Below are 25512 nucleotides of genomic sequence, written 5' to 3' on the forward strand. Positions count from 1 at the left end.
AAAAACAATACGATCGGCTCCTAGCCATGGAGGCTCAGTTTAGCGGTTTAAAACTGCTGAATGAGTCTCCGAGGCACAAAAAGGTCACTCCGCGGGATCTGCAATTGCCAACCGTCACTCAGCCGTGCGCCGCCGAAAAACTGACTCCGACCACTCCAAGTGGGCAGCAGTTGATCTCGTTTGCCACTCCAAGGGCAACGACAGCTGCTGGCGATGCAGATTCGGTAGCCGAATTCATCGCCTCGGAGAATGTGCAGCAAAGTACGTCTGCAGCGTCCGTGTCCGTGGTGTCCGCAAGTTCGCTAGTTGTCCCGTCTATCCCGATCCCACCAGTAAATAGACGTTCCGGACCTCCGGATATTGCCACCACAGGTACTAGGCCTGTGGTGACTAAACCACTGGTGGCTGGCCCCTGACCTCACATCTAATGATGTAATTGCTTTTATTCAAAGCAAAATAAAAGCCATGGGTTTAAAGGTGGAGAAATTTAACTTCTCTTATGCCAGGGAGATAGCCTCGTTTAAGATAAGCATCTCCCCAACTCAATTTGACACCATTTGCTCCGCCAAATTTTGGCCCCGGTGAAGGGGGGGGGGGGGGGTTCTAATTGCAGTGGTCTCTTACTTCACGTCGGAACACTTCACAGTCCAAGCTCAACAGGAACTGGAATTCCTGTGTGTAAAACTGATTCTTCCCGCTTTCGCTATATTCATTACTTGCTCGTATATCCCACCTTCTTCGGATATTTCAATTTATGATCAGCACTTGTCCGCTTTAGCCGCTGTTTCTTCCTCGCTATCTGATAAAGATCGTATGATAGTTCTTGGTGACTTCAACTTGCCAGGAACTGTTTGGTCTTCGGTAAACGAGTCTAGTATCCTAGTGCCCATGTCACGACATGACTTTGTTGACGGCTTGCTTGACCTATCCCTGTCTCAAGTCAACCATGTGAAAAATTCCTTCGATTGCTTGATCTGTGCTTTGTATCGGATCCGACCATAGTGTTGTTAACCCGAGCCCTTCCGCTCACTATACCTGAAGACGCCTACCACCCTACTTTCGAGGTGTCGCTAGATATAGGACCAACTGTATTGGATCGGTCGAGTAGGCTGCCCGAACGTGTCCGCTGCTTTCGTAAAGCCGAGTTTGCGAAGCTTAATAACCTCATTAGGGATTTTGATTGGTCCGCTTTGTACTTGTGCACTGATATCATAAAAGGCACAAACATTTTTTACAATGCTCTTGGCACATTTTTCGATTCTTGTGTCCCGCTTTCTTGTCCGACTAGATCTGGAAAAACCCCTTGGTTTACCAAAGAGTTATCCAGTCTAAAAAACTTAAAATCAAGACTTTATAAAAAATTTCAAGAAGTGGGTTCTCCTACTTCTCACTCTCGCTATGTATTAGCTCGGTCAAACTTTTCAGTTCTTAATGCTCAATGCTATAAGAACTACCTATCTCGATGCAGGATACGTTTTTCTCAGGACCCTAAACAGTTTTACAGCTTCGTAAACAGTAAGCGTAGAACGTCCGCACACCCATCCTCGCTATCATTTTGTAATACGTCGGCAAATAATGATCAGGCAATTGCCGATCTTTTTGCCCAATTCTTCCAAACCACCTATTCTGAGGAAAGCTACTCTGGTCATCCGTACCCATACGGATTACCGAGGTCGAATGGCATTTTCAGTCCCTTGTTAAATGAATGTTCCCTACTTCATGATCTTCGACTAGTTAAGCCGGTGTTTTCACCGGGTCCAGACGGGGTTCCAGGTTGTGTACTCAGGTACTGCGCCGAGGCTCTGTGTGGACCTTTGCTTAAACTATTCACCATGTCCATTGATTCTTCTTGCTTCCCCCGATCTGGAAGGAATCGTTTATAATTCCTCTCCATAAAAAAGGTAGCAAGTCTGATGCAAAAAATTATAGAGGTATAGCAAAGTTATCCGCTATTCCTAAAATGTTTGAGAAGGTTTTAACTCCGCACTTGCAACATCTCTGCAAGTCACTTATATCTCCAACTCAGCATGGATTTATAAGGCGGCGATCAACCACCACGAACTTGTTAGAGTTTACCTCTTTCATTATTAAAGGCTTTCAATGTAACTTACAGACGGATGTTATTTACACCGACTTTAGTAAAGCATTCGACTCTGTAAACCATTCCCTTTTAGCGCATAAACTTGACCTTTTAGGGTTTCCGCCCAACCTCTTGAGATGGATTTCTAGCTATCTTTGTTCTAGGTCTCAAAGAGTCCTCTTCAAAAACTCCCTCTCTTTACCAGTAAAGGTTTCTTCGGGAGTACCACAAGGCAGCCATCTAGGCCCCTTACTCTTCACACTCTTTATTAATGACTTACCTTCAGTATTAACATACTCTCGAGTACTTATGTATGCGGATGACGTTAAACTCTGTGTCCAGTACAAGGACATTTCATTTCATTCTCGCTTGCAATCCGATCTCAATAACTTTCAGTCATGGTGTTGTGCAAACTTGTTACACCTTAATGCCTCGAAATGCAAAGTTATGACATTTCATCGTTCCAGCCCTTTGTTGGCTCCCTACACCCTATTTGGTGGTTCTCTTGAGAGAATTACCCTGGTGGATGATCTGGGTGTTATGTTAGACCCCAAGTTAAAGTTTTCCGAACACATTTCTACCATGGTAAATAAGGCCATGGGCGTGCTTGGGTTTATAAAGAGGTGGTCAAAGAAATTTGACGACCCCTATATAACAAAGACTCTCTATACCTCGCTTGTTCGTCCGATCTTAGAATACGGCTCCTGTGTATGGTGCCCTCAGTACAAAGTACACCAGGACCGTATAGAATCAGTACAGAAAAACTTTTTACTCTTTGCTCTGCGGGGCCTTAACTGGGATGCGGGTGTAAGACTCCCATCTTACTCTAGTAGACTACTATTAGTAAACCTCCCATCCTTAGTTAACCGTAGAAAAATGCTTGGTTCGATATTTATGCACAACTTGATCAGGGGTGACATAGACAGCATTGATCTGTAGAACCGCATAAACTTCAAGATTCCTATTAGACTGACTAGAAACTTTATACCGTTGTTCCATCCACTTTGTAGAGCGAATTATTCCTTGCATGAACCGTTTAGGGTCTTATGCTCGGATTATAATTCCCTCTACTATATTATATCCAACACTAATTCTCTTGCTCTTATTAAATTATTAATCCTCGAATGTTAGTCTAATAGCTATCTTTCTTGCATGTTCGCGTTTGGTTCGGCTACGCACCGCGCGTCATGCGGCAGCGCCCCTCGGTCGGTTGGGCGGGAGGAGGGCTGCGTTTTGCAGTTTTGTGTTACACGGGCCACTTGACGGTGCAGTAACTGCATCGCCTCTTGAAAGATGCAGTCATTGCATGTCAACGTCCAAAGATAAAAACTGCAAGGAGGTCCTGGACCTCACGCTTGCCTCTCATGAGATACAGCGTAACATTGTATCCTGGAGGGTCCTGGAAGAGCACTCCTTCTCGGACCACAGGTACGTGGAAACTTTCTTCTCCTTCTCAGTACTGAAGACAGTCCGATTCCGGAACATCAGGCGAACTGAACTCGGTACTCTGATTACCTCTCTCGTGTTCTCCTTGAGCCCCCATCTGAGGAGGAGTTCTCCACGGAGGCCACGACTCGTCTTCTTAAGATCTTTACCGACGCCTGCAATAAGGCGCTCGACAAAGCATGCCCCTCTGGCAAGAACAGAGGCCGGAAGAAACCTGAATGGTGGAATCCGAAACTGGGTGAACTCCGGAAAGCCTCCCGGAGACTCTTCAATAAAGCTAAGGCTGAAAACGTTGAGCAAAACTGGGCCGAATACAAGGCCAGTCTGTCAACCTACAACAAAGAACTTAGAAAAGCCAAACGCGCCTCCTGGCGAAATCGAGAGTAACTCAGAAGCCTCACGCTTGCGCAGAGTTCTCTCGAAGACAACACCCACCCTGGGCTACTTGAAGAACACCGACCAGTCGTGGACTACGTCCAGCGATGAGTCGCTAAATCTTCTCCTAAATACCCACTTCCCTGGCTGCGATGAAAACAGACCCAACTACCTCGCGCCTCCTTCTGTCGCCTCAAATGCCATCCTGAGACTGCTAAGCCAGGAGAACATTTCCTGGGCGATCAGAAGCTTTAAACCCTACAAGTCCGCGGGGCCAGACGGCATTTTCCCTGCCCAACTGATTCACGCGGGACATAAAGCCATTAACTGGCACAAAATAATTTACGAGGGAATCTTCTCCCACGGGTGCATTTCTGACACCTGGCTTCAGACCAAAGTCGTATTCATACCCAAGGCAGGGAAGCCCTCGCACACTGCCCCAAAAGATTTCAGACCCATAAGTCTATCGTCTTTTCTTCTAAAGGCGATGGAGCGGCTCCTGGGGCTGCATCTCACGGCGTGCATTCCGTCCAGTCTGATCTCAGACTCCCAGCATGCCTATCGGAAGGGAAGATCTACCGAAACGGCCCTACACTCGATCACATCGATCATCGAAGCGTCCCTTAACTTTAAGGAGTATACCCTTGTAGCCTTCCTCGACATAGAAGGCGCCTTTAACAACATCCTTCCGACCGCCATCACGGGCGCACTGACGGATCTGGGCGTTGACTCCAGGACGGTGAGCCTGATCGATCAGATGCTACAATGCAGGACGGTTGAGGCATCACTGGGGACGTCAACGTGTACCAGATTTGTCAGCAGAGGCACACCGCAGGGCGGAGTCCTCTCGCCCCTCCTATGGAACGTGGCAGTGAACACACTGCTGCGGGAGATAGAGGGGGGTGGCTGCCGTGTGGTGACGTATGCGGACGATGTTGCCATAGCATTCTCCAGAAAATTTCCGCAGACGTTGTGTGAGTGCATGACAAGTACTCTCACGAAAATGTCGAAATGGGCAGACAAATGCGGGTTAGGCGTCAACCCGTCTACAACGGAAATGGTGCTTTTCACTAGGAAGTACAAAGTTCCGGTACTGATTCCCCCAAAATTATGTGGGAAACGCTAGTCTTCAGCAACAACGTCAAGTATCGTTTTGGCAATCCTCGATAGAAAGCTCGATTGGAAATTGAGCATAGAGGATAGAGTAAAGAAGGCCACAGCGGCCCTCTATACTTGCAGGAAAGCCATCGGACTAAAATGGGGAATGACCCCCTATATAGTTCGGTGGCTCTACACCGCCATCATACGACCAATCATGCTCTATGGAGTGGTGGTATGGTGGCCAGCCTTAGACAGAAGGACATGCCTCAATAAACTCAGCAGAGTTCAACGTATGGCAGAGCTATGCATAACTGGCGGGCTACGCACTACTCCAGGGGAAGCCCTGGATACTGTGCTGGACCTCCTCCCTGTCGATCTCATGGGAAAGAAGGTGGCAACACTTTCCGCCCTCAGAATGAGAAAAGCTAGACTGTGGAAAGCATCCGCGGTTGGGCACTCGGGAATCCTGATGAGACTCCCGCAATTACCAGAGAGGACAGATTACTGTATTCCTAGTGATCACCTCTCGACGCCCTTCCAGGTATCAATCCCACCTAGGGAGGACTGGGAGATGGGCGAACCAGGACCTGCAAAGCTAGACGGCCGCGTGGGAGGCGGAGACTACTGCAGCGAGTTGAACATCAGTCATTGCTTCAGGCTCCCGGATCACTGTAGTGTGTTCCAAGCGGAGGTTGAAGCCATCAAGGAGGCCATTTCGGTCGTCTCCAAACTACTTCTAGATACGCACTTAGTGTGCGTCTTCTCGGACAGTCAAGCAGCTATCAAAGCTCTAGGCTCAATAGCCTCGAACTCAGCGACTGTAAATGACTGCCGCAGGTCTCTGCACGAGATCGCAGAGCAGTTAGATCTCTTCCTTATATGGGTCCCCGGCCACAGGGACATCGAAGGGAACGACGCCGCCAACGAGCTAGCCAGGCAGGGTACTACGATTCCTCTCCTATCGGAAATGGAGCAAGTAGCGATGCCCTTGGCTCTTAACGCACGAATTGTTCGAGCAAAATGCCAATAGGAGATGGCAGCAAACCGTTTCCTGTAAAGTCTCAAGATTGATATGGCCATATCGATCGAAGAAGCGCTCAGCAGAGCTGTATAAACTCAGCAGAGCACAGTGCTCTGCAGTTACTAGAGCCATTACGGGACACTGGCAGATCGGCACTCATGCCTCTAGACTGTCAATCCCTCATAACGACTTCTGGAGGTGTTGTCGCGACGAGGAGGAGGATGAATCGGTCCCCCACTTCTTCTGCCACTGCCCAGCCCTTGGAAATCGTCGTCTTCGTATTCTCGGGGCCACTTTCCTCACGGACATTTCGGACCTGTCCGAAATCAAACCAGGGACCTTGTCCAAATAGATCCAAGCCACCGGATGGGACTGCCCTTAACCTGCAGTAGTATGCTCTCACGGTTCGGGAAACGCGAAGGGGCACATGCCCATGCGGCAACACAACGGACCTTTTATAGGTCCAAGTGAGCTTGGGGGCGGGAGGCTCTTATCCGCCCCCTCCCGGCTACCGCCTTAACCTAACCTAACCTAACTGGTTGCACAGATAACGGATTTATAAGCACTTTTATCCGGTATGTGGATGTGGGTATTTAGGAGGACTCGAGTAAGCGGAGAACGCCCGGAATTGCCGATAATATGGATCCGTCGATAGAATGGTGAAAGGAAAGAAGCGGCACGTATATATATGTATGTCCAGTCGACTGGGACCAGGAGGAGAGGAGACGCTAAAGATGTGCAGATGGGGAATCCGTACTTATCTTGGAAATTGGGAATTATCCACCGGTGCTTGCTGGGGTGGACTTCTCCTTTTATCCAGGCGAAGATCCGGCTCAAAACACCAATGTTTGTCGGTGGGCGGATCGAGGGCTCAATTATCCAGCGACTATTCCAGTTTCACTCCTAGCAGTCGTCACAGAAAGGAAAAGCAGCTGGGTTTTGTTGTATATTTATATACATCAATATGGATCGTGTTTGTGGATATTCACGCGGTAGGTCAGTTGGTTGAAGCGGAGGTGAAAACGTAACTAACTAACCCTTTGATCTATGCTTTATGCTGCGGTGAAGGCAAATTATATGCTATGAAGTAGGACGGGGTGACAGGATATAAGAAGTTCCATTCATCAAAAAATTTTTGGTAGTGGCGATTGTCATTCCTATAATCACGTTTCTGCAACGCGGCCAGTAGGATCCAGTTTAGACACCCTTTCATGTTACCCCTTAGTCGCCAAAGACACGTGTGGACCGTATCCTGCTTGGCCTCTATCTCCAGGGCTCGCTTTTCACTGTCTATTATAGCAAAATTGTACCCGAATATTACTCCGATTGAGTAGCAGCGCACCTGCACACTCAAGGCGCAGAGTAGCTTCATCGCTGGCCCATTAGCCGCGAGCATTTTGTCGCTGGCGAGAACGCGTACAGTGACACCCCGAATATGTGCCGCCAATATGCGGTCAATGTACTTGACATTGGCGGTAGACAGTAGCACCACATCCAGGCATACTTTTGCCTGGTCAATCAATTTACCCACGCGATTCATCCGACAGTCGTCGCACACGACCCTGCTTGCCTTGTGCCAACCGTTATCCGGCATCCCGTAGATTTTCTGCCAGACAGCGAGGTCGCTCTGGTAAAGGTAGCGACGCACCACACGCCTGGACCAGAAGGCAGTCCAGTGGTACATAAGCCTGTGAAGGTTGCCGTATATTATTTGAAAGTATTTGCAAAATCTACTTCCGATCTTATCAAATGCGAAAATAACAGAAAAAATTTGAAAGCAAGTTTACCAAGGCGGTAGAGCATGATAGCATCAGAGGACTGCAGACGCTTATAGAACTGTCAGGAATCATGTCAGTGCCCAACAGGATTTGCATTCCTCTACTGATTAACTTACCAACAGAAATATCCAAAATAATTTTGCCATCGCTTAAGAGTGCTCCAGACGATTGTACAACTGCCGGGGTCATGTCAGTAGCTTAAAAGAATCTTCATTAAACTACTGATCAACTTACCAAATCAGAAAATAGGTAAGACAAATTTTAAGCCAACTCAGTAGGCGTTCAAAAAGTATCGATCCAATAATTTTGTAATACAATCGCATAAAGCTGTGGAGGATACCGTCAATGAGTCAACAGGAACTCGCTACCTCGAATGCTTAATATACCAATTGTGCAAATACGCGTAAGAATCGGACAAGATTTGTATAGCCATATTGCCTGCAACCCAGCAAGGAAAACAGTCGATTTTTTGGGAGCAAGCCTCATAGAAAATTGAAATTTTGTACATGTATAATCTGTACTAGAATGACACACATGACATTTACATGTATAATCTGTACTAGAATGACACACATGAAATTTGCGAGTACGTGCTCATGACTGAATCAATGATACGCTTTTTGTACTACTCCTCCGCATAACGGAACTGGAAAACAAAGAAAACAAATACTCCCAGTGCATACTTTTTATTGTGAACGGCGTTCTCAATTTTAGCTACTAGCGAAAGCAGTTCTGTCTCTTCCCTTTGGTATAGGCATGTGGTTGGTTCACAACAGTCCCTCTACCTCATTCCTGATGACAGTAACCGATTGGAGTCTGCGCTGATATAGCTGAAATGTTCCACCAAGTCATAATTCGAAAGGAGTATAGATGGAGGAAGAATCCAGGCAACTAGATGAACGAGTATGAAATGCAGGTCATGACCTTTGGAGCCAAATGTTCGCCGGCCTTGTTCAATACGTGCAAAATATAAATGCCATTATGATTTGGTGCATTGTTTTTCATCCGAAGAAACGGCTGTGAGAGTTATGAAGGAGATAGTTGACATTCACAAAAAGGAGGATGCGAAATGAGAAAGTTTGAGAGAAAATTCTTCAACAACGTTTTTGGTAACGAACAAGAAGCAGACCGCATAACTCTTGATAGGGATGCATCTTAGCACATTCTGTGAATGTACTGGTGTACACGCAGCGACGAATTTTGGTTCTCACTATCGTTTAACAAAATTGACGCATCAATCTTTTCAGAACCAAGAATACCGTCTGAGCGAGAAGTATTGCGAGTCGTTATGTCTGTGTTTGAGCCATTTTGATTGCTAAGCTTCTTCTGCAGTCAATATGGGAAAAGCGAACAGAGTGGGGTCAGTCAATTTTAAGGAACCTAAAAGGGCTCGCTACAAAGCCTCTACACACATAGATTAATACATATATTATTCGCCATACGTGCTTCCTAACTCTGAGAAAACCCTCTCCACACCTAGCTAAAAGCCCGATCCTAAACGCAGTGTAAATATAAGAATCAGTGCTCAAGTGCAAAGTAATAATAATAATAAGGTGAAATGCCAGGTAGAATACCCGAATAACATCAGCTGCGTAAGTTCATTTCAAATCACCAAGGCACCAACACTGCTATCCTACTCTACCCCTCCTCCTGCACGGTAGCGACTCTTGCTCGAGCGCGATCCACCCCCTCTGCAACAGGTTAACCCTGACGCCTCCCTCCAAGTTCCATCAATTTCTACAAATTTCTTGTGGATTGACCCCTGGACGTGACTGAGATTAACTCAACCTGAAACGTCGCGGACCTGAGGGAACATCGACGAAGGGTTGTGGACTAAAAACCCACGGCCGCTAGAGAACCAAGAAAACAACTCGAAGCGAAATCCAGCGAGAATCCAGTTGCGCACAATCCGTTGTAGCACCACGCGCCTCCATCTCCGACCCCCGCCGTCAACGAATCCCCCACCCGACACGAGACACAACCCAAGACTAAGCAAAGCAGCGAAGAAAGCGAGCCGCCAACGAAGGGAACGAAATACAGGAGGCCGCTCCGAAAAACAACCCGGCCCCACCGGCGACAACCGCCACACAAAAGCCTTATGACATAGACCGACCTGCTACTCCCGCGCCTTTCCAGGCAGGAACTGGGAAAGGCAACCACCGCCACACGAGACGCCAATCGGAACCAATCGGCAGGCAACTACCAGCGCAGCGCCAGCATGTGGCCCAGTACCACGTCAGGAGCCATGTCGGAAACCCTCGTTGCCCACACGGTAGCCACCCACATGAGCAAATACCAGGGCCAAGTCGAACCAACAAGCGCATTCGACAAAACGGTCCTCCCTGAGAACCTCGACCACACTTGCGACCTAGGAAACGACGAACCAAACGAGGACGATTCGGAACTAATCTGCGACCCATGGCCCCACGACATCGTGCCGAAAATACAGGCCGAAAAAACAGCGTTACTACCCGAAAAATACAGCCATGCGGCGGATCATCGACGAACAGGTTGACCAACTGATAGCGGAGGATCTAAACGAACCATCCCGGAGCGCCCACAGCGCGACAATCGTCCTGGTCCGCAACAAAAGGACGGAAGATCCCGGACGCTTACCCGCTGCAAAGGATCAACTACATATTAGAGCGACTCCTAAACGCACGCTTCATCACGATCCTGGACCTGAAAAACGGGTACTGGCAGATATTGTCCCGCGATAGCCGGAAAGTCACGGCATTCACGATAGCCGGATAGGGGCTGTACCAATGGCAAGTCATGCCTTTCGGACAGCTGCGCCTTCTTCCAATGCCGGATAAAATACCTGGGCCACATGATCAGCGAAGATGGCATCCACACGGACCCCGACAAAATCGCGGCAGTAAAAGATCTGAGGCCACTGACCAACCTGAAGGAACTACAACAATGCGTGGGCATGGCTGGTTGGTACCGCAGATCTGTTCCTTCGTGGTCCAGTCGATGTCGCTGTTGCTGTAGAAACGGAAAGCATGGACATGGAGTGAAGAACAACAAGATGCTCACCGCCCCCGTACTCGCCTGCCCAGACTTCAATGTCGAATTTTCCCTGCAGACGGACGCGAGCAACCTTGGAGTGGGCGCAGTTCTCCCTCAAGAGATTGAAGGGAGAGGGGGTCCTCGCAAATCAGTCTGGCTCAAACAAAGAATCTAACAGGTCCAAGACGAGTCCCAGAAATACCCGGACTACACATACGAAAACGGACAGCTGTACCGCTACCTAGGATACGGAGCCGACGACGACGACCACATTCCGTGGAAACTATGCGTGCCTAAGAACGGCCGAACAAGAGTACTCCGCGAATTCCACGATGAACCAACAGCAGTTCACCTCGGCGTCCGGAAGACCATCCCGAGGATAACACAGCGATATTACTGGCCAGGACTGCACCTGGACGTGCGACGATACGTGCAGGGCTGCGAAAGCTGTCAGAAATTCAAGGCCACACAACGCAAGGCCGTGGGCAGTATGCTAACGCGCAAAGCCGAAGAACCTTTCGCCACCCTGTGCGTCGGACCATTGCCTCGGTCCGAGCACGGGAACACCATCTTACTGGTCTACTGGTACCTACTGGCACTAAAGAAAGCAAGAACAGCGAACCTCGGACGAGCCTTCAGAGAACGAATACTAGGCGGCTTCGGCGTGCCAAAACTATCCGTCTGCGACAACGGGACCCAGTTCACCAGCCGATCATTTAAAACACTCCAATGGACGGCAGGCGTGGCGCTACAACATACAGCCCCGAATTGCACACAAGAAAACCCGACGGAAAAGGCCAATCGGACTGTGAAAAGACTGTGCCAACACTCGCAAACCTCAGGTGGACGACAAATCTAACGGAATACACCATCAGCGTGAGCGGTGGGCTGCCCTAATCAAGGATTTGGAAATACAAACGATGGCAACTCATCTCGGACCTGATTACGAAAAAAAAAAACGAAATTACTGCAGAATTAAATGGTGTGGATAATGACATCAAAAGCTTAGGTGTCATTTTGAATATCTTAAGCTGCAAAGTAAAAATAAATACCCGTAAGTTTGTTGAATATGCTTCGAAGACTGCAGAGCTGTTACTGGAAAAATATCCTGAAAAGAAGCTAACTCCCACGCTTCATAAAATTCTAGCACATGGTAAAATTTTAATTGAACTTCAGAGCCAACCAATTGGGGGATGTCAGAGGAAGCCCTGGAAACGAGAAACAAAGATTACAAAAAATACAGGAATATGAATACGTGCAAGACATCACGAATTAAGCAAAATCAAGACCTTTTCAACATTTTGGCAGCCTCTTCAGATCCATATATTTCATTCATTAGATATGTGAGATTACAAATTAAATCGGCAAGCAGTTATTCTTCAGAAATGATAATTTTATTAGATATTCCTCCCACTAAACATGAAGTAAAGGATTATTTTGCAGGAATAGAAATAACAACCATTTTAAAACAAACAAAAAATTGTTTTCTTGTTTTAAATTTATTTAAATTAGGTAAGTTGAAAATTAAATAAAAAAATAATATTTTATAGTAAAACCCAGCATTAAAAGTTCTTTATCGATTAAAAAAAAAAAAAACGAGGGGGAACGTTGTGAGTTTCTGCGGACACCGCAACGCTACAGTTATACCCGATACTTAGTCAGTATGGCTCTCCTCCGGCAGACGCCGCTAATATTAAACGACACGACAAAGAGTGCGTGCGAGAGACAGAAAATCAGTCTGAGCGTGACGGGCGCTGCGTAGCCAGTGCAAATTGATTTGTTCCTATTGGCTACAAAAATGATCCGATCTGATCCAGATTCAGCAGTCTGATAGATATGGTCATTATCTATGATTCTGCGTTTTTAGTTTTCTCGAATCTGCAATATTGTGGATGCAACAGATTTTCGTCCTTTGTGTGGGCGGAAGGGGGTGGGGCGAAATTCTGAGATATACGTTTTATAGTGAGATCTAACAGAAGTGCGGATACCAAATTTGGTTACTCTAGCCTTAATAGTCTCTGAGATTTGTGGATGCCCCAGATTTTCGTCCATTGCGGGGGCGGAAGGTGGTGTGGCGAAATTTGGACACGAAACGGTCAAGGTCCGATATCACAGGAGTGTGGATACCAAATTTGGTAGCTCTGGCTCTTATAGGTTCTGAGATCCTTGAACACTTATTTTGCAATTGGCAAAGCCGACCATGAAACCTTTGTGTTAGAGAGAGACAGAGCGAGAAAGAATGAAATTGTTTTCTTGATTCTGGCTATAATAATTATACGATCTGGTTGAGATTTTACACTCTAGAACATATAGTCATCCTCTACGATTCTGCGTTTTTGGCTTTTTCGTATCTTTAAAAATGTGGATGCCACAGATTTTCGTCCTTTGTGGGGGCGGAAGTGGGCGGGGCGAAGTTTTGAAATATTTTTGTAGCAGTGACATATCACAGAAGTCTGGATCCAAAACATCGTTGCTCTAGCTCTTATAGTCTTTGAGCACTAGGCGCTGAAGGGGACGGACAGACGGACAGACGGACGGACGGACAGACGGATAGACGGACAGACAGACATGGCTTAATCGACTCGGCTATTTATGCTGATCAAGAATATATATACTTTATGGGGTCGGAAACGATTCCTTCTGGACGTAACACACATCCACTTTTACCACAAATCTAATATACCCCCCAATACTCATTTTGAGTATCGGGTATAAAAAATAACGAGGGGAACGTTGTGAGTTGCTGCGGAGACCGCAATTCTACAGTTTTACCCGATACTAAGTCAGTATGGCTCTTCTCCGGCAGACGCCGCTAATATTAAACGACACGACAAGGAGTGCGTGCGAGAGAGACAGAAAATCAGTCTGAGCGTGACGTCGGGCGCTGCGTAGCCAGTGGAAATTGATTTGTTCCTTTTGGCTATAAAAATGATCTGATCTGATCCAGATTCAGCAATCTGATAGATATGGTCATTATCTATGATTCTGCGTTTTTAGTTTTCTCGAATCTGCAATATTGTGGATGCAACAGATTTTCGTCCATTGTGGGGGCGGAAAAGGGTGGGGCGAAATTCTGAGATATACGTTTTATAGTGAGATCTAACAGAAGTGCGGATACCAAATTTGGTTACTCTAGCCTTAATAGTCTCTGAGATTTGTGGATGCCCCAGATTTTCGTCCTTTGCGGGGGCGGAAGGGGGTGTGGCGAAATTTGGACACGAAACGGTCAAGGTCCGATATCACAGGAGTGTGGATACTAAATTTGGTTGCTCTGGCTCTTATAGGTTCTGAGATCCTTGAACTCATATTTTGCAATTGGCAAAGCCGACCATGAAACCTGTGTGTTAGAGAGAGACAGAGCGAGCAAGAATGAAACTGTTTTCTTAATTCTGGCTATAATAATTATACGATCTGGTTGACATTTTACACTCTAGAACATATAGTCATCCTCTACGATTCTGCGTTTTTGGTTTTATCGTATCTTTAAAAATGTGGATGCCACAGATTTTCGTCCTTTGTGGGGGCGGAAGTGGGCGGGGCGAAGTTTTGAAATATTTTTGTAGCAGTGACATATCACAGAAGTCTGGATCCAAAACATCGTTGCTCTAGATCTTATAGTCTTTGAGCACTAGGCGCTGAAGGGGACGGACGGACGGACGGACGGACGGACGGACGGACGGACGGACGGACGGACGGACGGACGGACAGACGGACAGACAGACAGGGCTCAATCGACTCGGCTATTGATGCTGATCAAGAATATATATACTTTATGGGGTCGGAAACGATTCCTTCTAGACGTTACACACATCCACTTTTACCACAAATCTAATATACCCCAATACTCATTTAGAGTATCGGGTATAAAAATAGAGCATACTACATAAGAAAATATGCACCGGCACCAAAAATAAATTTTAACCCAGTATTGTGAAGCTTTTAGACACTGTAGCATAATTTACTTAAGCAGATTACATTTTGAAAGAGTTTTCATTCAAATGCAGTTTGTTTCATGATGATATTTTTATTTGTTCAGAAGTTATTAATTTTAGCATGCTAAACGGCGGCACTACCCGAAAAACCCATCCATGCGGCGGATCAGCGACGAACAGGTTGACCAACTGATAGCGGAGGATCTAACCAAGAACCAAGAAAACAACACGAAGCGAAATCCAGCGAGAATCCAGTTACGCACAATCCAGTGTAGCACCACGCGCCTCCATCTCCGACCCCCGCCGCCAACGAATCCCCCCACACGACACGAGACACAACCCAAGACTAAGCAAAGCAGCGAAGAAAGCGAGCCGCCAACGAAGGGAACGAAATACAGGAGGCCGCTCCGAAAAACAACCCGTCCCCACCGGCGACAACCGCCACACAAAAGCCTTATGACATAGACCGACCTGCTACTCCCGCGCCTTTCCAGGCAGGAACTGGGAAAGGCAACCACCGCCACACGAGACGCCAATCTGAACCAATCGGCAGGCAACTACCAGCGCAGCGCCAGCATGTGGCCCAGTACCACGTCAGGAGCCATGTCGGAAACCCTCGTTGCCCACACGGTAGCCACCCACATGAGCAAATACCAGGGCCAAGTCGAACCAACAAGCGCATTCGACAAAACGGTCCTCCCTGAGAACCTCGACCACACTTACGACCTAGGAAACGACGAACCAAACGAGGACGATTCGGAGCTGATCTGCGACCCATGGCCCCACGACATCGTGCCGAAAATACAGGCCGAAAAAACAGCGGTACTACCCGAGAAACACAGCCATGCGGCGGATCATGTACCAATGGCAAGGCATGCCTTTCGGACAGCTGCGCCTTCTTCCAACGCCGGATGAAATACCTGGGCCACGTGATCAGCGAATAAGGCATCCACACGGACCCCGACAAAATCGCGGCAGTAAAAGATCTAAGGCCACTGACCAACCTGAAGGAACTACAACAATGCGTGGGCATGGCTGGTTGGTACCGCAGATCTGTTCCTAACTTCGTGGTCCAGTCGATGTCGCTGTTGCTGTAGAAACGGAAAGAATGGGCGTGGAGTGAAGAACAACAAGATGCTCACCACCCCCGTACTCGCCTGCCCAGACTTCAATGTCGAATTTTCCCTGCAGACGGACGCGAGCAACCTTGGAGTGGGCGCAGTTCTCCCTCAAGAGATTGAAGGGAGAGGGGGTCCTCGCAAATCAGTCTGGCTCAAACAAAGAATCTAACAGGTCCAAGACGAGTCCCAGAAATACCCGGACTACACATACAAAAACGGACAGCTGTACCGCTACCTAGGATACGGAGCCGACGACGACGACCACATTCCGTGGAAACTATGCGTGCCTAAGAACGGCCGAACAAGAGTACTCCGCGAATTCCACGATGAACCAACAGCAGTTCACCTCGGCGTCCGGAAGACCATCCCGAGGATAACACAGCGATATTACTGGCCAGGACTGCACCTGGACGTGCGACGATACGTGCAGGGCTGCGAAAGCTGTCAGAAATTCAAGGCCACACAACGCAAGGCCGTGGGCAGTATGCTCACGCGCAAAGCCGAAGAACCTTTCGCCAGCCTGTGCGTCGGACCATTACCTCGGTCCGAGCACGGGAACACCATCTTACTGGTCTACTGGTACCTACTGGCACTAAAGAAAGCAAACGCAGAAATTAAGATTACAAAAAATACAGGAATATGAATACGTGCAAGACATCACGAATTAAGCAAAATCAAGACCTTTTCAACATTTTGGCAGCCTCTTCAGATCCATATATTTCATTCATTAGATATGTGAGATTACAAATTAAATCGGCAAGCAGTTATTCTTCAGAAATGATAATTTTATTAGATATTCCTCCCACTAAACATGAAGTAAAGGATTATTTTACAGGAATAAAAATAACAACCATTTTAAAACAAACAAAAAATTGTTTTCTTGTTTTAAATTTATTTAAATTAGGTAAGTTGAAAATTAAATAAAAAAAATAATATTTTATAGTAAAATCCAGCATTAAAAGTTCTTTATCGATAAAAAAAAAAAAAAAAAAAAAATAGAGCATACTACATAAGAAAATATGCACCGGCAGTATTGTGAAGTTTTTAGACACTGTAGCATAATTTACTTAAGCAGATTAAAATTTGAAAGAGTTTTCTTTCAAAATGCAGTTTGTTTCATGATGATATTTTTATTTGTTCAGAAGTTATTAATTTTAGCATGCTGAAACGGCGGCATTCCCCACTGGGCGGAATTCCGCCCCATAAAACAGCGGCACTACCCGAAAAACCCATCCATGCGGCGGATCAGCGACGAACAGGTTGACCAACTGATAGCGGAGGATATAATCAAACTACATACTAGCGCGACTCGTAAACGCACGCTTCATCACGATCCTGAACTTGAATAACGGGTATTGGCCCTCGATAGCCGGGAAGCCCCGCCATTCACGATAGCCGGAAGGGGGCTGTACCAATGGAAAGTCATGCCTTTCGGACAGGTGCGCCATCTTCCAACGCCGGATAAAATACCTGGGCCACATGATCAACGAAGAAAGAAATCCACACGGACCCCGACAAAATCGCGGCTGTAAAATATGTGAGGCCACTGACCAACCTGAAGGAACTACGACAATGCGTGGGCATGGCTGGTTGGTACCGCAGATCTGATCCTAACTTCGTGGTCCAGTCGATGTCGCATGGACGTTGATGCTCACGTGCAAAGCCGAAGAACCAATCGCCTTCGCCACCCTTTGCGCCCATTTCGTCGGACCATTACCTCGGTCCGAGCACGGGAACACCATCCTACTGGTCTTCTTCGACATTTTCTCAAAGTGGGTCGAACTGGTGCCACTAAAGAAAGCAACAACAGCGAACCTCGAACGAGCCTTCAGAGAACGAATACTAGGCGGCTTCGGCGTGCCAAAACTATCCGTCTGCGACAACGGGACCCAGTTCACCAGCCGATCATTTAAAACACTCTTACGGACGGCAGGCGTGGAGCTACAACATACAGCCCCGAATTGCACACAAGAATACCCGACGGAAAGGGCCAATCGGACTGTGAAAACTATGCTCGCCCAGTCCGTCGACGACCACCAGAATACAAGGGACGAACTCCTACCCGAGATGACCCTAGCATTCAACTCAAGCGCTTCCGAGTCGACCGGATTTTGTCCCAGGTTCCTTCTACAAGGAAGGGAACATCGGCTCCCCGGCGCCCTATACGACGAAGTCACGCCCGGGAGAGGAAGCACACCAGAGACGGCCACCAGCAAAGCAACGAGGCTGAAAGAGGTATTCGCCATCGTACAGAACAACATCCAAAGAGTCAGCCAAGTCGGCGCCCCGCCGTCGGAGCATTGGTACTCCTACGGCAACACCACCTCTCGAACGCCGCCGAAGGCTTCTCTGCGAAACTGGCCCCCAAGTTCGACGGCCCCTACCAGGTCAAAAGCTTCCCGTCACCGAATATCGCCAAGTTACACCATTGAGAAAGCCGGAAACAGAAATTTGCGAATATCATCGACCTGAGAGAGTTCCACGATCACGAGCTCCAAGAACAGACTGAACTACCAAAACGCGCTGAGGCCAGCAAGAGAAGCAACGTAACACTCACTTGACGCTCCGACCACGCGCCCGCAAACTCTGCAGAAGAAATACCACGCCAAACTACAACGGGCGACCCCGCCGAAGGGGAGGCCCCCAAATCGAAACAAGAAAAAGAAACCATGATGCAACACGGAAGGAAAGAAGGGAAAAAAGCTAGCTCCGCAAGCGCAGACCCCGATAGATGACTTAAATAGCCCTTGCACCGACCGTCAGCAATCCGTACGCCCTCACCAGAAGAATATAAATCCCCAGAGCCCTTCAACAGCCCAAATCATAGGCACGTCATACGCTACCGCACCCACCGCCGCGCACCCCATGAACGAGTCCTCGTATCTCTCGTCGTGGCAGAAAGGGGAGGGTGTAAGGAACCTAAAAGGGTTCGCTACAACGCCTTTCCCAACATAGAATAATACATATATTATTCGCCATATACTTCCTATATCTAAGAATACCCTCTCCACATATAGCTACAAAGACACGCGCCCACTAATCATACCCGGTAACGCGGACTTCCCCCGACACGCGCAAGCGAGGAAGCAGAACGATCGCCAAAACAACGAAATGCGAGCACTACGCGGAAGTGCACTTTCGATCACGCTGACGCGGCGACAAGAGGCGTATAGCACCCAATTATTGGCCCCCAGCCGCTTATTATGTTTGTTACTAACTCAAATGTTTGTTAAAGCTTTGCGCTTGCTTGCCCTGCTAAGCGTTCTCTGCAAGCTCGCTCTTTGTCATCTCCGCTTTGTGTCGGCCTACCCACGTCTGCCGAGCGAAGCTGCGCTTAGCGATCGGAGCTGCAATGTAAAGGGCAGGCAAGCTACACTTGCAATTTGGAGCTCGCGCAATAAAGTTTATATCACTGTCGCGGGAGTTGATGGCTGCTCGCACGGTTAATACCGCTCATTCAACGGCTCGCCATAGTCTCGAGGAGAATTCGTCTTTGTTCGCATATGATATTGGAGGCCGTTCTCGAATGTCCGTGCTGCAGCTTCCTCGATTTGGTGGAACCTACATGGATTGGCCATAATTCAACTCGATGTTCTCGCCAATGGTGCACAAAGACCATCGTATGCCAATCATCGAGAATTTTCAATATTTTCAAAATTACGACAAGGCTTTACCTTAAGGCTATTTTCGGGCTGCAAGGGGTGGAGAAGGGCTCGGCTATCGGCTTGCGCGCTCTCAGCGACAAGATCAATGCGCACTTGCATGCTCTTCAGACCTTGGCAACCGCCCAAGAGATTTCGGATGGGTTACTTATCTACATCATAGGCTCAAAATTGCACCACAAGACCATGGAGAAATGGGAGGAGAACCAGCCGACCTCAAGATTGCCTCTGTGGTCAAACATGCCCTCATTTTTTGAGGCGAGATGTCGGATGCTGGAGCATTTGTGATCAGCCATGGCAACAGCCCTGCATCAGCCATGCAACATAGGTTTTGTCAGCACGTGCACTTCACTTATATGAAAACATACCTTTTTTCCAAATATATCTACAATAAATTCTTGTTATTCACCGATAATATGCGGATGTGTATGTGTATACGGGTGCTGGCGTAAGAGTCGGCGGATAAAATTGGGCTCGCTGCGGGGGTATTATTTTAAACTCACTGTGGCACAACTGGTTGGCCGTCAGCCATCGGGTGCTACAGGGGGACAAACGGATGACGGGTCGGCTAGCACAACTGTGAACTCGGAACTGAGGCGCAGCCGCTCCGGTTAGTAATACCCGGTGCGGTCTGCGTCTCACACCCCCCCTAGGACACAGAGGGCTGCGAGCGAACCGTCACCCGCCGTAACTGTGCACACCGGTGGAAGTGCGACTATACTCTCCCCGTGAGGGCTGCTGGAATTAGGTCCTAGCACGGTCATGTCTCTGCTAGGATGCTGGCGAATGGTAGTCGGGCGGAGAGAAGAAAACTCTCAGTGAAATTACCCCAATCCAAGGTGACACTGTTATATGCCGAGGGATGCATGGCCGGGGGGGTGCCCGGTCGCTAATATGCGGACTCTGGATACCTGCCGACCTTCAGTTTAAATCAGGCTTCCCGGGGCAAGCGGGCTATGCCTCGGGTGACCATCCCCTTCCCGCCTACTCGTGGGAACTACTATGTCAAATACTCAAAATACCAAAACCAACAAAACCGCAAGGGAGCTCGGTACTCCTCTTAAAGTACCGGAGGGACAAGCCAATCCCTCTGCACCAGCGCCTGGGAAACCGGGTCCAAAGAAGACGGGGAAGGAGACTGAGTCGTTCCACCATCTTCAGGCAGTAGCCGCAGCGAGGGGGGGCCCGAAAAGCCGAAAAGCCTCCTTCCAAGTCGGGTGGCTCCAAGGGCGAAGCGGGTACCGGGGTGGCTGCCAAGCAGAGCGTAATCGCGGCTGGTAAGCGCACCGGGACCGAAGAACCCATGGGAGCCCCGGCGGGCAGCTTCTCTGCACCACGGGGAGGAAAGCCGTCGTACCAGGACAGGAGACGAGCGGCTTTCATCCTGTCCAACGAAGACCCGAACTTCAGGGCGTCAGCCGAAGGAAAGGAGCAGAGGCTGTGGGCCTCCTCAATCCTTCCACTGTTCCAGCCAGCCAAAGCCGGAAAGGGCGCAGCCAAGGCCCCCAACAAGCGCCAACGCTCAGCGGAGGACCCCGCAAATCAGCCATGCCAAGCCCAGCAAGCCAAGCGGGTGAAGCCCCACCTCCCGAACCGGTCGTTCGCTGAGGTGGCGAGGGGCAAGACTCTGATCGGTGTCCTGGACAGGGGCGCCGAGGACGGCCATGTCCCTCGCGATAAGTGGCACCTGGTGGAGAACGAGCTCCAGGACCGGTTCCTACTGGAACTGGAGGAGAACGGCGGACCACCGCCAAAGTGTGAGGACGCAGGGTGGCATCAAGGCAAGGTGAAAGCCATCGCCTGCCAAGACGCTCGCTCTGCGTCCCTCTACATGAAGGCGGTGGCGACCCTCAAAGAGGTCTATCCAGGGGCGAAACTGGAGGCCGTGAAGTGGGAAGATGTCCCTAGTCGCCCGAGAGCCAGAGCGTGGGTCTCGGCTAAGCCTGCAAAGCCTGAGAAGATCCTCAGGTTACTGCAGGTCTGCAACCCCCACCTTCCTACAGCCGATTGGAAGGTGGCAAAGGTGGAAGATATCCAAGGGCAGAGGCGCCAGATTATCCTCGTCCTAAATGAGGAATCTATTGATCTCCTCACAAAGTCGGACGGTGTAGTGGATTATGGCTACAAGAAGGTCACCATATCCACTTACAAGTCCGATCGCAAGGGCAGGCAAGGGGAGGTCGAGCCAGACCCGGAGCTGCCGGAGATCCCGAAAGAAGGGGCCTCGTGCGAGGAAGACAACCCGGCGTCGGATGCGGCGTCCATGATGTCGGACGACATCTTGGACGACTACGCGTTCGACGAGAGCGACCTAGCCAGAGCGATCTAGAAGCAACAATGGTGGAGGCGAGCCTCAGGAATGTCGTTGACACTCCTGCAGATAAACCTCCACCATTGTAAGGCAGCATGCGCTGCTCTACTGCTCCACCTGGCCAAGGGTGGAGCCGACATAGTCCTCATTCAGGAGCCCTGGATCCTCGGAAACAGGGTCTCCGATCTGAGGACTTCTGACTACAAGCTATACGTAGCTGAAACCGCAGGTAAAATTCGTACCTGCATTCTTGCAAAAAGAGAGTTGCACTTATTTTTGCTCCCAAATTTCAGCAATGAAGACCACACCGCAGTGAGCCTCGAAGGCCAGGAGGGCTCACTGAGGATCTGCTCCGCATACATGGGGCATGAACAACCAGACCCCCCTCTCCGGGCTCTAATCGCAGACTGCTCGGCCAAGGACATCGGCCGAATTGTAGGGCCGATGCACATCACTGTCAGTGGGGAAGCACTGACACAAACGAAAGGGGTGAGTACCTTTTCAGTTACTTACTGACCACACAGATGGTCTTACTAAACCGGGGTAGTGATCCCACCTTTATCATTAAAAACCGCAAGGAGGTCCTAGACCTCACGCTTGCCTCTCATGAGATACAGCGTAACATTGTTTCCTGGAGGGTCCTGGAAGAGCACTCCTTCTCGGACCACAGGTACGTGGGAACTGTCTTCTCCTTCTCAGTACCGAAGCCAGTCCGATTCCGAAACATCAGGCGGACAAACTGGACTCGGTACTCTGATTACCTCTGTCGTGTTCTCCCTGAGCCCCCATCTAAGGAGGAGTTCTCCACGGAGGCCACGACTCGTCTTCTTAAGATCTTTACCGACGCCTGCAATAAGGCGCTCGACAAAGCATGCCCCTCTGGCAAGAACAGAGGCCGGAAGAAACCTGAATGGTGGAATCCGAAACTGGGTGAGCTCCGGAAAGCCTCCCGGAGACTCTTCAATAAAGCTAAGGCTGAAAACGTTGAGCAAAACTGGGCCGAATACAAGGCCAGTCTGTCAACCTACAACAAAGAACTTAGAAAAGCCAAACGCGCCTCCTGGCGTAAGTTCTGCAGCGAAATCGAGAGTAACTCAGAAGCCTCACGCTTGCGCAGAGTTCTCTCGAAGACAACACCCACCCTGGGCTACTTGAAGAACACCGACCAGTCGTGGACTACGTCCAGCGAGGAGTCGCTAAATCTTCTCCTAAATACCCACTTCCCTGGCTGCGATGAAAACAGACCCAACTACCTCGCGCCTCCTTCTGTCGCCTCAAATGCCATCTTGGGACTGCTAAGCCAGGAGAACATTTCCTGGGCGATCAAAAGCTTTAAACCCTACAAGTCCGCGGGGCCAGACGGCATTTTCCCTGCCCAACTGATTCACGCGGGACATAAAGCCATTAACTGGCTCAAAATAATTTACGAGGGAATCTTCTCCCACGGGTGCATTCCTGACACCTGGCTTCAGACCAAAGTCGTATTCATACCCAAGGCAGGCAAGCCCTCGCACACTGCCCCAAAAGATTTCAGACCCATAAGTCTATCGTCTTTTCTTCTAAAGGCGATGGAGCGGCTCCTGGGGCTGCATCTAACGGCGTGCATTCCGTCCAGTCTGATCTCAGACTCCCAGCATGCCTATCGGAAGGGAAGATCCACCGAAACGGCCCTACACTCGATCACATCGATCATCGAAGCATCCCTTAATTTTAAGGAGTACACCCTAGTAGCCTTCCTCGACATAAAAGGCGCCTTTAACAACATCCTTCCGACCGCCATCACGGGCGCACTGACGGATCTGGGCGTTGACTGCAGGACGGTGAGCCTGATCGATCAGATGCTACAATGCAGGATGTTTGGGGCATCACTGGGGACGTCAACGTGTACCAGATTTGTCAGCAGAGGCACACCGCAGGGCGGAGTCCTCTCGCCCCTCCTATGGAACGTGGCAGTGAACACACTGCTGCGGGAGATAGAGGGGGTGGCTGCCGTGTGGTGGCGTACGCGGACGATGTTGCCATAGCATTCTCCGGAAAATTTCCGCAGACATTGTGTGAGTGCATGACAAGTACTCTCACGAAAATGTCGAAATGGGCAGACAAATGCGGGTTAGGCGTCAACCCGTCTAAAACGGAACTGGTGCTTTTCACTAGGAAGTACAAAGTTCCGGTACTGATTCCCCAAGACTATGTGGGGAAACGCTAGTCTTCAGCAACAACGCCAAGTATCTTGGCCTAATCCTCGATAGAAAGCTCGATTGGAAATTGAGCATAGAGGATAGAGTAAAGAAGGCCACAGTGCCCCTCTATACTTGCAGGAAAGCCATCGGACTAAAATGGGGAATGACCCCCTATATAGTTCGGTGGCTCTACACCGCCATCATACGACCAATCATGCTCTATGGAGTGGTGGTATGGTGGCCAGCCTTGGACAGAAGGACATGCCTCAATAAACTCAGCAGAGTTCAACGCATGGCAGAGCTATGCATAACTGGCGGGCTACGCACTACTCCAGGGGAAGCCCTGGATACTGTGCTGGACCTCCTCCCTGTGGATCTCATGGGAAAGAAGGTGGCAACACTTTCCGCCCTCAGAATGAGAGAAGCCAGACTGTGGAAAGCATCCGCGGTTGGGCACTCGGGAATCCTGATGAGACTCCCGCAATTACCAGAGAGGACAGATTACTGTATCCCCAGTGATCACCTCTCGACGCCCTTCCAGGTATCAATCCCATCTAGGGAGGACTGGGAGATGGGCGAACCAGGACCTGCAAATGCGGTCCACTTCTACACTGATGGCTCAAAGCTAGACGGCCGCGTGGGAGGCGGAGTCTACTGCAGCGAGCTGAACATCAGTCATTGCTTCAGGCTCCCGGATCACTGTAGTGTGTTCCAAGCGGAGGTTGAAGCCATCAAGGAGGCCATTTCGATCGTCTCCAAATTACTTCTAGATACGCACTTAGTGTGCGTCTTCTCGGACAGCCAAGCAGCTATCAAAGCTCTAGGCTCAATATCGTCGAACTCAGCGACTGTAAATGACTGCCGCAGGTCTCTGCACGAGATCGCAGAGCAGTTAGATCTCTTCCTTATATGGGTCCCCGGCCACAGGGACATCGAGGGGAATGACGCCGCCGACGAGCTAGCCAGGCAGGGTACTACGATTCCTCTCCTACCGGAGAGGGAGCAAGTAGCGATGCCCTTGGCTACGTGCAGGCTCCTAACGCACGAATTGTTCGAGCAAAATGCCAATAGGAGATGGCAGCAAACCGTTTCCTGTAAAGTCTCAAGATTGATATGGCCATATCGATCGAAGAAGCGCTCAGCAGAGCTGTATAAACTCAGCAGAGCACAGTGCTCTGCAGTTACTAGAGCCATTACGGGACACTGGCAGATCGGCACTCACGCCTCTCGACTGTCAATCCCTCATAACGACTTCTGCAGGAGTTGTCGCGATGAGGAGGAGGAGGAATCGGTCCCCCACTTCTTCTGCCACTGCCCAGCCCTTGGAAATCGTCGTCTTCGTATTCTCGGGGCCGCTTTCCTCACGGACATTTCGGACCTGTCCGTAATCAAACCAGGGACCTTGTCCAAATACATCCAAGCCACCGGATGGGACTGCCCTTAACCTGCAGTAGTATGTTCTCACGGTTCGGGCAACGCGAAGGGGCACATGC

General features: G+C 49.3%; 1 protein-coding gene across 2 annotated transcripts; it reads right to left on the minus strand.

Moving 5' to 3' along the window:
• Positions 1-6960: 6960 nt before the first annotated feature.
• Positions 6961-8355, minus strand: LOC117190916. 2 transcript variants are annotated; one of them, XM_033395921.1, is made up of 4 exons: positions 8188-8348; positions 8036-8128; positions 7918-7977; positions 6961-7711 (listed from the first exon to the last, which is right to left on the minus strand). In XM_033395921.1, the coding sequence occupies exons 1-4, from the start codon at positions 8307-8309 to the stop codon at positions 7069-7071; spliced, it is 918 nt and encodes a 305-aa protein (XP_033251812.1). In that variant the 5' UTR covers positions 8310-8348; the 3' UTR covers positions 6961-7068. The 2 variants fall into 2 exon arrangements, 1 of the variants encoding a protein (XP_033251812.1); XR_004473881.1 differs by lacking the exon at positions 6961-7711 and adding an exon at positions 7718-7859 and having other exon boundaries at positions 8188-8355.
• Between the last annotated feature and the right edge of the window lie 17157 nt (positions 8356-25512).

The sequence above is a fragment of the Drosophila miranda genome, assembly GCF_003369915.1.
Source record: "Drosophila miranda strain MSH22 chromosome Y unlocalized genomic scaffold, D.miranda_PacBio2.1 Contig_Y1_pilon, whole genome shotgun sequence".
In the NCBI taxonomy this organism is placed as follows: Eukaryota; Metazoa; Arthropoda; class Insecta; order Diptera; family Drosophilidae; genus Drosophila; species Drosophila miranda.